Here is a 14,041-nt window from a genome sequence, read left to right as displayed (position 1 = left end):
AGCATGCCCAAGTCCAAGATGGAAAAAGGCATGATTGGCAATTCCAGCTATATCTTTCTCTTTCATCAAGATAAACAAGTCTTCCTAGAGACTCCAGAAGACTCTTGGGAAGTGGGAGAAGTATTTAATTTTCCAGCCACGAAAATAAACATAACAAGACAAAATAAGGGTGTGAATATTTTTTGAGTTAGGGGAAAATGTTTAACACACCATTATCGAGAATCTCCTTGTTCCAAAGTCTACAAACTAAGCTAATTTCTAATTCTGTTTTATATGCATTTGAATATTAATAACAGGTAACTCAATCTTTTTTCCTAGAAGGAATATATGGATACCATTAGTGCCAGATTTGATACCAGGTGTACAATAGTTTGGTTTGTTGTTGTGTTATTGTTTCTACCTAGGCTAAGAATATTCTCTTTGGTAGCAAGTGTTTATTGCTTGGAATGTGATGGTTTTGCATTACTGAATCCATACATAAATTATTTTACAGATAGGGAGGTAAAGCATATGTTCATATTGTTAAATTCTGAACCTGATGTTTTTGAAATATTCCCCAAACATTCTGGAGACTTACAGAGTTTCAACACGCGACACTAATTTTTCTTCCCCTTTTATGAAAATCATTAGATCATTAAAGCCATCCCATCTGGAAACATTGTAATCACATTTGCCTTGGCTCTTTTTCTCCCTCTTTTCTCATTGGTTGATCATTTTTCCAAGCTACCAACTGATAATAATATATTTTAGAGACATTGTTTCTTAATCAGTGGGGTACCAAATGCATGCACCAAGAAATGCATCATTTGTAGGTAATTAAAAATCATTAAAAATCATTGATAAAACTGATCAAAATTGTTTTGATTTTTATTATCCCCATGTGCTGACAATTCTAGGCAATGTGTAATCATATATGCCTCCCTGTTAGGACAAACCACCATGACCCTGTCTCCTCACTTTTAGTATGCACTACTTCATAATTCAAATACTTCTCTTTTCAATAAATTAATAGTTTAAGATTTTAAAGAACCAACACTGTCTGAAATATTTTATATGGATGAAAATTCTGCATTTCTTTTCATGGTTTTATCCCTTTGATTATAATCATGGCATCATCTCTTGATTGAAAACAAAAGGTGAACAGAGACATGAATAATATTTAAACTAAATGAAAATTAGACCTAAAGTTACACTTGTAACAGAAGTAGAATTTGACTATTATCTACAGAATATTTCTGTTTTTAATTTTTTTCCCAAAAGGAAAAAATAAAAGAAAACCCAAAACTGAAATTATGTTTATTGCAATATTTCTTATTTCAAAGTGGATATCTCAAACTCCGTATTTCCATTTCAGTTTTGGGCTAAATATGGAATACAGGGGAAAGGGCAGCACAAGGTAAACCCTTTTCATTTGAAGAATTGTACATAATGAATTTAATTCTGTAATAATGTGAAGTACCAGATGTGAAATGCTTGCTAGCATTCCAATCTTTGTTTTTCCTTTACATTGAGTTTTAAAAGAAAGCAAAAAAAGTGGGAAAAGATGAATTTCTCAAATTCATTGTGATCTTTTATTTCTCCAGGCATTTTTGGACAGAAACTGGAAGATACTGTCCGTTATGAGAAGAGATACGGACACCGTCTGGCTCCAATGTTGGTGGAGCAGTGTGTGGACTTTATCCGACAAAGGGGGCTGAAGGAAGAGGGTCTCTTCCGACTGCCGGGCCAGGCTAACCTTGTCAAGGAGCTGCAGGATGCCTTTGACTGTGGAGAGAAGCCATCCTTTGACAGGTAGATTTCAAGTTTTCACTAACCATCCTTCACTGAGACACTCAAACTCAACCAAAAGGTTGCAGTAAACTGAGATGACATCATCTTAATTGATGTTGTAACAGTTTAGAAGACGGATTATATGGCCTCACAAAGATGGATTGTTTTTAAGTTACAGAGTCAAAAATTTGATATTTTAGATGTCTTTCTCTGCCATACTCCCCCCCCCCTTAAAACATTATTATTTATTCTTTTCCTTTGGCCCTAAATTAAAACTGTATTAAACTTTTACATCGGAAAAGTAAATTTTCAGAATAGGAGTCTTCTCTTGTTTGATGTTTCTTTGAATTCTTTCAGCTAAGGGATATTAGAAGTGTTGATAAACAGAGACTGGGATATTGGCAATGTAATTAAAAGCATTATATTTTTAAATATATAGCTCCATCTTAATCTAGAATAGATTTGCAAGGAAACAAGGAGAAGTATATAGTATGATGAAATTCAGGAAATAATGGAAGTTGCAGAGAAGAATGCATAAAGCATCCATAACTCCACTAACTGAGTTGAACACTGATAATATTTTGTAAATTACCTCCTCCTCTTCAATTTTTTTAATTCAGTAGAAAAAAATAGTCATTTATCCTAATATTATTAACTCAACATTTGTAGCAGTTTTTTTCATATCAAGAGTTGAAAAATGCCCTTTAATTCTAGCATATTCTAACTTAACATCTGATCATTGGCAACCTCTGTAAGCATAATTTTTAATAACTATTTCACTCTATAGGTATATTGTTCATAATTGCTTCAATAAATTTAGACATTTAAGTCATGACTTTTTTACTATTACAAGTAATGTTGTAGTGAGTACACATTGAAATAAATATTTTCTATTTTTGGATTATTTTTTCAGGAGAGATTCTCAGTATTGGACTTGTGGATAAGAATAATTTTGATACTTGAAAATTGCCTACTTAAGTAGTATTTCTCTTTGAAAGTATAGAATTATCATGTGGATAGACAGATCTACAGGACAGATAAGCAAGAAGACTCTTGAATACATGATACGAGATAAAGGAAGCATCATTGAGAGTATGGGCTTGTTCCAATCCAAAAAATTCATGGTAACTCATTTGATGCCCTTTTACTGGTCACATTAACAAAACCCCAAGCAGTGATACAATCATGCTGGCAAGGTGTGTTGAGGTAGGTGCCCTGATGGTAAGAGTACAGATCATCATAGTTTTTCTAAAGAAATTTGGTAATGTATTTCAAGACCCTTTAAGCAGGAAAGCCCAGTCCTAGAAAAAAATCAGATATGTGGAAAAAACTGAAGCGCAAAGTTGCTTATTACGATTTCTATAATAGTGAAGAATGAACTCCTATCTATTATCTCTAGCAATAGACTGTGGTTAATATAATATAATAAAATGTTATTTACTTATTAAAATTTTGGGAAAACGCTGATTAGATAATAAGTGGAAAAATTAGACAGGATAAATTAATTGATCAAAATGCCACCTTTTTACAAAAAGTGTCACAGCTTATAAAGATTCATAAATTCCCTCTGAGGGAGAAAAATTAAATGTGGTGGTAAAGAAATGAATTCAAAACTAGGGTCAAAGAACAAATTTCAAAAATGCAGATATATTTTTGGTGGGGGAGCCACATGTCTTAATCTATACTTTGAAAAAAAAAAAAAAAGATCAGCAGCTCCATAGTTCAGGCCTGTACACAAGATATAAACAATGGTTTATCTAGGAGAAATGTAATTTTTTGTTCCAAAATTAGAAAAAAGTTTGTCAATGGGATCCTCAAAATAAAATATCAGATTATAGGATAAACAACATCCTATACAATAAACTCATGTGACATTGATAAATTTCAGTGGTCTTTTTCTTTACATTTATGTATGGCCTAAATACATGCAGATGACCTTAATAGCAAAGTTTGTCTATTAAAAATTCTTTTGACACAGGCATTTAAAATTTGGTTCTTTTAACAGCTCTTTGCTAATATGTGCAATTTAGGGGGATATTTTATATATTTAAGGATACTTGTAAGAAAAGATGTGCCCTGTAAGCAAAATTATTTCCTATAACTATAGGCTGACAATGAACTTTATATAAAACGTGATCCCAGTTAAGACAATGCATTTTTTTTTGTATAAAAATGCATCAGTTCATAGAGACTAAAGAAAATATAACAAAAGATAAACATTAATTTTGTGGAATAATGAATGACCTTCTCCCCTTTTTTATACTGTAAATTCAGTAACTATACATTACTTTTATAATCAAAAGTTTAATCAGAAAGATCTTTAATTAATTTCATGCTGCACAAAAGTTTCCTTATCTTTTGATAATTTCTGAAGTGTAACTACAGAAACTCCCCATTTACTAGAAAATCTGTAAGAGTTACAGAGAGTATTTCAGCGTCAGAAACAATATGGTAACATTGCTAGTATGCTTTGTGAAAAAGGAGTGTCATTCGTTTCCTCAGTCATTCACTGGTTCAGGTTTCTACACTGGTGTATTAAACCACCCCAAAACTGTGTGGCATAAGCAATAACAACCAATCATTTGTTTATAAATCAGCAATTTAGTCAGACCTTGGCAAGGATGTTCTCATTTTTCCAATACATAGTGTTGGTTCACGTATATCAGTTAGGTCTGAAGGATCTAAGATATGGCTTCATTCACATGTCCGTAGCATTGTCTGAGGTGACTAAGGTAGCTGAAGGCTGCGTGGTCCTTTACCTCTCTCTCTTTCTCTCTGTCTCTCTCTGTCTCTCTCTGTCTCTCTCTTTCTCTCTCTCTCTCTGTAGTCTCACATCCAATAGTGTGTCTCTTCATGCAACTTTTATCTCTAGCAGATTAGTCAGACCAAGCGACACTAAGGCTCAGGGTTCTAAGAGAGTAAAGCTGGAAGTTTGTAAGCATTGCATTGCTTAAAGCAAGTCACAAAACAGGGCCAGCCTAGATTTGGGGGAAGGGAAATAAACTCCAGAACTTAATGGAAAGAAATGGCAGGCATACACAGAGAAGGAAAAATTTGTGGGACACTATTTTAGGAGAAAATCACAATAGCTTTAAAGTCTAGAAATCAAGTGGAGTAAATTCCCTAACTATGTTCTTTTTCAAGATTATTTTGTATATTCTAGGTCATTTGCATATCTGTAAAAAATTTAGTATAAGTTTGTTAGTTTCTACAAAAAATCCTATTAGGATTTTGATAGAAACTTAATTGAATCTAGAAATCTATCAATCTAGAAAAGTGACATCTTAAAAATATGAAATCTTCTAATCCTTGAACATAGCCCATCTCTACATGTCATTAGGACTTTTTGTATTTCAGCAACACAAAACTGTATTGTAATTTTCAATGTCAGATCTTGCTCCATTTTGCTAAATTTATCCTTAACTATTTAATGTTTATAAATGCGCCTGTAAATAGTATTTTTTTATGTTTAATTTTCTAATTGCTTACTGCTAGATTATACAAATATGATTTTTTATAGAGAGATTTTTCCTATAAACTTGGCAAATTTATTTATAAATGCTAGAGGGTCCTTTTAGATCCCTTAGGATTTTCTCTATGCATGATCTTGTTGACTGTATATAATGAGAGTATTATTTCTTCCTTTTCAATAAGCTTTGCATTCCTCCTTCTTGACTTTCTGTAGTTGCTAAGAACTATTCTACAATAGTAGTGAATGGATATACTTTTTGTATATGTAGAGGGAAGTTTTTAGTCTTTTGCTTTTACTCATGATGGTAGCTATAAGTTTTGTGTAGATGCCCTTTATCAGGTTTGAAAATGTTCTTATATTTCTAGTTTGCTGACAATTTTAATAATGACAGACAATTGAATTTGACCAAATCCACTTTTTCTGCATTTATTGCAGAAATTATCTGGTTTGTCTGGTTTATTATGTTAATGAGGTGAATTTCAAATGTTAAACCAACTTTGCATTCCTAGGATAAACCACTTTTGGTTGTTATGTATTACTCTTTTAATATATTGACGTATCTGACTTGGAAATAACTTGTTGAGGATTTTTGGACCCATATTCATCAGGGCTATTGACCTAGCAATTTCTTTTCTTGGAATGCATTTGACTAGTTTTGTTATCAAAGAAATTCTGGCCTCAAAAGTAGGCCAGAAAATGTTCCCTCAACCTCTATTTTCAGAAAACTTGTATGTAGTTTGTATTATTTCCTCCATAAATCTTGGGTAAAATTTACCAGTGACATCCTTGGAGGTGAGGTGAAAGAGGTTGATCCTGAATAGCCCAGTAGGTTATAATAAAAAATTTAGTTTTTATTCAAAGAGGTATGGAAATCCATTGAAAGATATTTAACAAGCAAATGGAATAATTTTATTTACATGTTAAAAAGAAAAGGTCACTCTGTGAGGGAAAACTAATATTTTCTACTACTCCACCCACAGAACACTTCTGACACCAAATGTGTGGGTTTTCCGTAAGAAACAATTCTCCAGTTCTTGGTAGACACCCACTGAGTGTCCTACGATTTAATCAATTCTGGCACTAACTGCCCAGAGTTAGTGCAGACCCCACAGGTTAAGGGCTCATTTCCACAAGTCTGCCCACCTCCTTCTTCAGGCGCCAATTACAAGTCCCAGGTTGCCACCTGTACCTCTGACCAACTAGCCATAAACCTGAGGTTCCTCAAGATCAATCATTTGCTAGAATAGCTCACAGAACTCAGGAAAACAGTTCAGTTACTAGATTACTGGTTTATTATGAAAGGATACAACTCAGGAACACAGATGAAAGAGGTGCATAGGGAGGAATGGGGTAGGGGCTCAGAGCTTCCATGCCCTCACCAGACGTATCACCCTCCTGGCACTACGACGTGTTCACTAACCTAGAAGCTTTCCAAACCCCTTCAGTGAGGATATTTTTATGAAGGCTTCATTATATAAGCATGATTGATTAAACCCTTGGGCTAAAGTTCCAACCTTCTAATTACCTGATTGGTTTCTCTGGCAACCACCCTTCACTCACCCCACCCTCCATCATCCTTATGGGCTTTCTCAAGGATGCCTGAACATAAATTCAGGCATGGTTGAAAGGGGCTTGGTATGAATAACAAAGACTTTCCTTTCACCTTCCTCACTCCAGAATTATTTTAGGAACTGGGGATAAAAAACAAATATTATAACAAAAGACGCTTCTATTACTCTTATAATTTAGGAAATTACAAGGGTTTTAGGAGCTCTGACCAGGAGCTAGGGATGAAAACCAAAATATATCATGGTATCACACTCTGGCAATCTGAATATGCTTGTTTTGACAAATAAATTGTTAAGCTTGAGTCTTTCAGTAGTAGGGAGGAAGAAATACAAATTACTGGATTCTGCTGATTTTCAAAAAAGGATTTCCAGATCCATGGACAGTGAAATAAAAAGAAAAGAGTAACGTATTTGTGGCCAAATGTAATTGTAAACTACATTCTTAGGGAATAAATAATCCAAAATTTCCTAAGGAGAGTGTATTATTTTTGGAAATGTGTCCAAGTAGAGTATTCTGCCCTATCTGCTTTTTTAGTTACTTGACTGAGTTTAAAATTTCTCATGACCAAGTCCCAGTTCAGGTTTCAGTTTTTGGGATGTGAAGACAAACTGCCTGGGAACATTTTCTAGTTCAGGTTAAACTCACCAGTGTTCACCATCAAAATGATCTAAAAAAGAATGTAAGTTAAAAAATGCAGATCGTGCATAATGTTTTGAGTAGATATTAGTATACAAAGCAAAGTACAGAAATATTTCTTTGTGAAATATGTTAAAGAATGACAATGAATAAGTATTTTCTCTTATTCTAATAAAGCTTATATCTCACTAAAGGGTCAACCAGATTTAGCTTTCATCTTTATGTTTATTAAAACCTGGAAAGAAATTCCCACAGGAATTCTGCAAAGATAATCTCTAATTTTAATATTAAGGCCTATTATTATTGTCATTCTAATATTAAGCTCTAAAATTTGAATTTTAAAACAAACTTTTTAAATACCATTTTAAAATTATAAAAGTATAGTGTTATTAAAATTTAATGTAAATATTATTAAAATCATATTTTAAATTATAACATTTTGTATACAATTTAGAATATAGAAGAATATAAGAAAGAAAGATGACTATTTCAAAATTAAACAACCCAGAGAGCTCTTGCTATATATATAAATAAGTAGATATGGAGACTTAAATATAGAGATATATCTAAATACAGATAGATATATATATATACACACTATTACGGGAATCACACAGTTTTTACATCTTGCTTTTCTTATTAACATTACATCATAAACAACTTGCCATGTCACTAAGTAGTTTTTGCAAACATGACTTCAGGGACAGTATAGTAATTCATCATATCACTATATTGGTTTGTGTTATGAGAGAAGAGAAAGATGGTTTGAGAAAAAGAAATTAAAACATACACTACTTGAATTTAGAGAGATTGCAAGTGCATGTGCCAGTTTTTATGAAACCATGCGCTTTCTGCTCTTCTTTAATTATATCAGATGCTATTTTCCCAGTTCTGTGGTTCAAGTTTGAGACTTTTATGTATGCATGACTTATCAGTTAGATGATGTATTCCCATAGACTCCTTGACCAAAGTGAATTCTGAGAGAAAGGACACTCTCATTGGCCTGAAAGAATTTGTATTTAATCAGTTTATGTCAACTGTAAAAAACAACAGATGTTGGAGTTCCTAACCTTTCTTTTCTTCATTATTTCTGTTTAGAAGTGAAAAAAATTAAAATATAACATTTTATATTAAACTTCCCCACTTTGAAGGGACAAAAATGAAATGCAGAATGTGTAAAATCAGATTAGAAGCAAAGTGTTTTTTTCATTTCCAAAGCTCTCCGGCTGGTATCAGCTGTTAAAGAAGACAGAGTTTGGAAGAGCTGGGAAAGTAGGGTCAAAAATGGCCATGTGGGTGTCACTATTATAGCATTAATTGCTCAGCAACAAAATAACTATGCACTTACAACAAAGCATTCAAGAGCAAGGACAGAAGCCTGGAGAAGCCAGTGATTTTACACACTGTCCAAGAATCCCATAAAACAGCTGCTGTCCGAGGTACCCCAGCTGCCCTCCCTTATACTGAGCTCATTCTGTCCTCGTCCCTCCTCCTCTTCTCCTGTGTTTATTTTTTATTTGTTTTGGGGACTGACAGGATTACAAAACAAACTGCAAGTCTACAGAGATAAGATGAAAAAAAAAAAGCCTAAAATTTAGAGGCAGAAAACCCAGACACATTTTAATTTTATCCTCTGGATAGCAATATAGCTTTGAGCATTACTGACCTGAGTTATAAAAAGTGAACTTGAAAGGGAGAGCACTATAGACACAGAAGAGATTCTCAAACATTATTTTGTATAAAAATGACCAAGAGAGAGAACTCAAGATTCAGATGCCCAGACCCCACTGGCTCTCATTCTGATTTAAAAGGTTTGAGGATACCTAGGAATCTTCATTTCAAACAAAGCCCCAGGTAATTCTTTATTTTATTTTATTTTATTTTTTTTTTATGTAGCAGGTTCTTATTAATCTATTTTATACATATTAGTGTATATATGTCAATCCCAATCTCCCAATTCATCCCACCACCACCACCTCCACCACTGCCGCCGTGCCTCCCAACCCCCCACTGTCCCCCTTTGGTGTCCATACGTTTGTTCTTTACACCTGTGTCTCTATTTCTGCCTTGCACCATTTTTCTGCACCATTTTTCTAGATTCCACATATATGTGTTAATATATGATATTCGTTTTTCTCTTTCTGACTTACTTCACTTTGTATGACTGTCTCTAGGTCCATTCCACGTCTCTACAAATGACCCAATTTCATTCCCTTTTATGGCTGAGTACTATTCCATTGTATATATGTACCACATGTTCTTTATCCATTCATCTGTCGATGGGCATTTAGGTTGCTTCCCTGACCTGGCTATTGTAAATAGTGCTGCAATGAACATTGGGGTGCATGTGTCTTTTTGAATTATGGTTTCCTCTGGGTATATGCCCAGTAGTGGGATTGCTGGATCATATGGTAATTCTATTTTTAGTATTTTAAGGAACCTCCATACTGTTCTCCATAGTGGCTGTATCAATTTATATTCCCACCAACAGTGCAAGAGGGTTCCCTTTTCTCCACACCCTCTCCAGCATTTGTTGTTAGTAGATTTTTTGATGATGCCCATTCTAACTGGTGTGAGGTGATACCTCATTGTAGTTTTGATTTGCATTTCTCTGATAATTAGTGATGTTAAGCAGCTTTTCAGGTGCCTCTTGGCCATCTGTATGTCCTCTGGGGAGAAATGTCTATTTAGGTCTTCTGCCCATTTTTTTTTTTTTTTTTTTAATTTATTTATTTTTGGCTGTGTTGGGTCTTCGTTTCTGTGCGAGGGCTTTCTCTAGTTGTGGCAAGCGGGGGCCACTCTTCATCGCGGTGCACGGTCCTATCACTATTGCGGCCTCTCTTGTTGCGGAGCACAGGCTCCAGACGCGCAGGCTCAGTAGTTGTGGCTCACGGGCCCAGTTGCTCCGCGGCATGTGGGATCCTCCCAGACCAGGGCTCGAACCCGTGTCCCCTGCATTGGCAGGCAGATTCTCAACCACTGCGCCACCAGGGAAGCCCTGCCCATTTTTTGATTGGGTTGTTTTTTTAATATTGAGCTGCATGAGCTGTTTATATATTTTGGAGGTTAATCCTTTGTCCAATGATTCACTTGCAAATATTTTCTCCCATTCTGAGGGTTGTCTTTTCATCTTGTTTATGGTTTCCTTTGCTGTGCAACAGCTTTTAAGTTTCATTAGGTCCCATTTGTTTATTTTTGTTTTTATTTTCATTACTCTAGGAGGTGGGTCAAAAAAGATCTTGCTGTGGTTTATGTCAAAGAGTGTTTTTCTTATGTTTTCCTCTAAGAGTTTTATAGTGTCTTAAGCTTAAAACTATAGTTTTAAGTTTTATAGGTCTTACATTTAGGTCTTTAATTCATTTTGAGTTTATTTTTGTGTATGGTGTTAGGGAGTGTTCTAACTTCATTCTTTTACATGTAGCTGTCCAGTTTTCCCAGCACCACTTATTGAAGAGACTGTCTTTCCTCCATTGTATATTCTTGCCTCCTTTATCAAAAATAAGGTGACCATAGGTGTGTGGGTTTATCTCTGGGCTTTCTTTCCTGCTCCAGTGATGTATATTTCTGTTTTTGTGCCAGTACCATATTGTCTTGATTACTGTAGCTTTGTAGTATAGTCTGACGTCAGGGAGTCTGATTCCTCCAGCTCCGATTTTTTCCCTCAAGACCGCTTTGGCTATTCGGAATCTTTTGTGTCTCCATACAAATTTTAACATTTTTGTTCTAGTTCTGTAAGAAATGCCATTGGTAATTTGATAGGGATTGCATTGAATCTGTAGATTGCTCTGGGTAGTATAGTCAGTCATTTTCACAATATTGATTCTTCCAATCCAAGAACATGGTCTATCTCTCCATACATTTGTGTCATCTTTGATTTCTTTCATCAGTGTCTTATAGTTTTCTGAGTACAGGTCTTTTACCTCCTTAGGTAGGTTTATTCCTAGGTATTTTTTTAATTCTTTTCATTGCAGTGGTGAATGGAATTGTTTCCTTAATTTCTCTTTATGATCTTTCATTGTTAGTGTATAAGAATGCAAGAGATTTCTGTGCATTAATTTTGTATCCTGCAATTTTACCAAATTCATTGATTAGCTCTAGTAGTTTTCTGGTAGCATCTTTAGGATTCTGTATGTATAGTCTCATGTCATCTGCAAACAGTGACAGTTTTCCTTTTCTTTTCCAATTTGTATTCCTTTTATTTCTTTTCCTTCTCTGATTGCCATGTCTAGGACTTCCAAAACTATGTTGAATAACAGTGGCGAGAGTGGACATCCTTGTCTTGTTCCTGAACTTAGAGGAAATGCTTTCAGTTTTTCACCATTGAGAATGATGTTTGCTGTGGGTTTGTCATATATGGCCTTTATTATGTTGAGGTAGTTCCCTCTATGCCCAGTTTCTGGAGAGTTTTTATCATAAGTGGGTGTTGAATTTTGTCAACAGCTTTTTCTGCATCTACTGAGACGATCATATGGTTTTTATTCCTTAATTTGTTAATATGGTGTATCACATTGATTGATTTGCATATATTGGAGAATCCTTGCATCCCTGGGATAAATCCCACTTGATCATGGTGTATGATCCTTTTAATGTGTTGTTGGATTCTGTTTGCTAGTATTTTGTTGAGGATTTTTTTTTAATTTATTAATTTATTTTTATTTATTTATTTTTGACTTCATTGGGTCTTTGTTGCTGTGCGTGGGCTTTCTCTAGTTGCAATGAACAGGGGCTACTCTTTGTTGTGGTGCACAGGCTTCTCACTGTGATGTCCTCTCTTGTTGTAGAGCACGGACTCTAGGCACACAGGCTTCAGTAGTTGTGGCATGTGGGCTCAGTAGTTGTGGCTCACAGGCTCCAGAGCACAGGCTCAGTAGTTGTGGTGCACAGGCTTCATTGCTCCACGGCATGTGGGATCTTTCCGGACCAGGGCTCGAACCTGTGTCCCCTGCATTGGCAGGCGGATTCTTAACCACTGCGGCACCAAGGAAGTCCCTTGTTGAGGATTTTTGCATCTATATTCATCAGTGATATTGGTCTGTAGTTTTCTTTTTTTGTAGTATCTTTGTTTGGTTTTGGTATCAGGGTGATGGTGGCCTTGTAGAATGAGTTTGGGAGTGTTCCTTCCTCTGCAATTTTTTGGAAGATGTTCAGAAGGATGAGTGTTAGCTCTTCTCTAAATGTTTGGTAGAATTCACCTGTGAAGCCATCTGGTCCTGGGTTTTTGTTTGTTGGAAGATTTTTAATCACAGTTTCCATTTCAATGCTCATGATTGGTCTGTTCATATTTTCTATATCTTCCTGTTTCAGTCTTGGAAAGTTATATCTTTCTAAGAATTTGTCCATTTCTTCCAGGTTGTCCATTTTAATGGCATAGAGTTGCTTGCAGTAGTCTCTTATGATGCTTTGTATTTCTGCAGTGTCCGTTGTAACTTCTCCTTTTTCTTTTCTAATTTTATTGATTTGAGTCCTCTCCCTCTTTTTTCTTGATGAGTCTGGCTAAAGGTTTATCAATTTTGTTTATCTTCTCAAATAACCAGCTTTTAGTTCTATTGATCTTTGCTATTGTTTTCTTTGTTTCTATTTCATTTATTTCTGCTCTGATCTTTATGATTCTTTCCCTCTACTACCTTTGGGTTTTGTTTGTTCTTCTTTCTCTGGTTCCTTTAGGTGTAAGGTTAGATTGTTTATTTTAGATTTTTCTTGTTTCTTGAGGCAGGATTGTATTGCTATAAATTTCCCTCTTAGAACTGCTTTTGCTGCATCCCATAGGTTTTGGATCATTGTGTTTTTGTTGTCATTTGTCTCTAGGTACTTTTTGATTTCCACAGTGATCTCTTGGTTATTTAGTAACGTATTGTTTAGCCTCCACGTGTTTGTGCTTTTTACGGTTTTTTTCCCTGTAATTGATTTCTAATCTCATAACGTTGCAGTTGGGAAAGATTCTTGATATGATTTCAATTTTCTTAAATTTACCGAGGCTTGATTTGTGACCCAAGATGTGATCTATCCTGGAGAATATTCCACGTGCACTTGAGAAGAAAGTGTAATCTGCTGTTTTCAGGTGGAATGTCCTATAAATATCAATTACATCTCTCTCGTCTGTTGTGTCACTTGAAACTTGTGTTTCCTTATTAATTTTCTGTCTAGATGATCTGTCCATTGGTGTAAGTGAGGTGTTAAAGTCCCCCACTGTTATTGTGTTGCTGTCAATTTCCTCTTTTATAGCAGTTAGCATTTGCCTTATGTACTAAAGTGCTCCTATATTGGGTGCATATATATTTATAACGTTTTATCTTCTTCTTGGATTGATCCCTTGATCATTATGCAGTGTCCTTCCTTGTCTCTTGTAATAGTCTTTATTTTAAAGTCTATTTTATCTCATATGAGTATTGTTACTCCAGCTTTCTTTTGATTTCCATTTGCATGGAATATTTTTTTCCATCCCCTCACTTTCAGTCTGTATGTGTCCCTAAGTCTGAAGTGGGTCTCTTGTAGACAGCATATATATGGGTCTTGTTTTTGTAACCATTCAGCAAGCCTGTGTCTTTTGTTTGGAGCATTTAATCCATTCATGTTTAAGTTAATTATCAATATATA

The 14,041-nt window shown here is 34.9% G+C and overlaps 1 protein-coding gene across 5 annotated transcripts in view; it reads left to right on the top strand.

Annotated features, from left to right (window-relative positions):
- The window catches only part of ARHGAP24 (Rho GTPase activating protein 24), a 535,848-nt gene that overhangs the window by 472,379 nt on the left and 49,428 nt on the right, over positions 1–14,041 (top strand). For all 5 annotated transcript variants that reach the window (XM_007177348.2, XM_057547034.1, XM_057547036.1 and 2 more), the window contains one exon: positions 1,584–1,791. In XM_007177348.2, the coding sequence (XP_007177410.2) occupies positions 1,584–1,791 (208 nt within the window). The remainder of the gene's footprint in view (positions 1–1,583; positions 1,792–14,041) is intronic.

Source organism: Balaenoptera acutorostrata, chromosome 5 (assembly GCF_949987535.1).
Source record: "Balaenoptera acutorostrata chromosome 5, mBalAcu1.1, whole genome shotgun sequence".
NCBI classification, from domain to species: domain Eukaryota; kingdom Metazoa; phylum Chordata; class Mammalia; order Artiodactyla; family Balaenopteridae; genus Balaenoptera; species Balaenoptera acutorostrata.
This window is presented reverse-complemented; position numbering and strand designations above follow the sequence as displayed.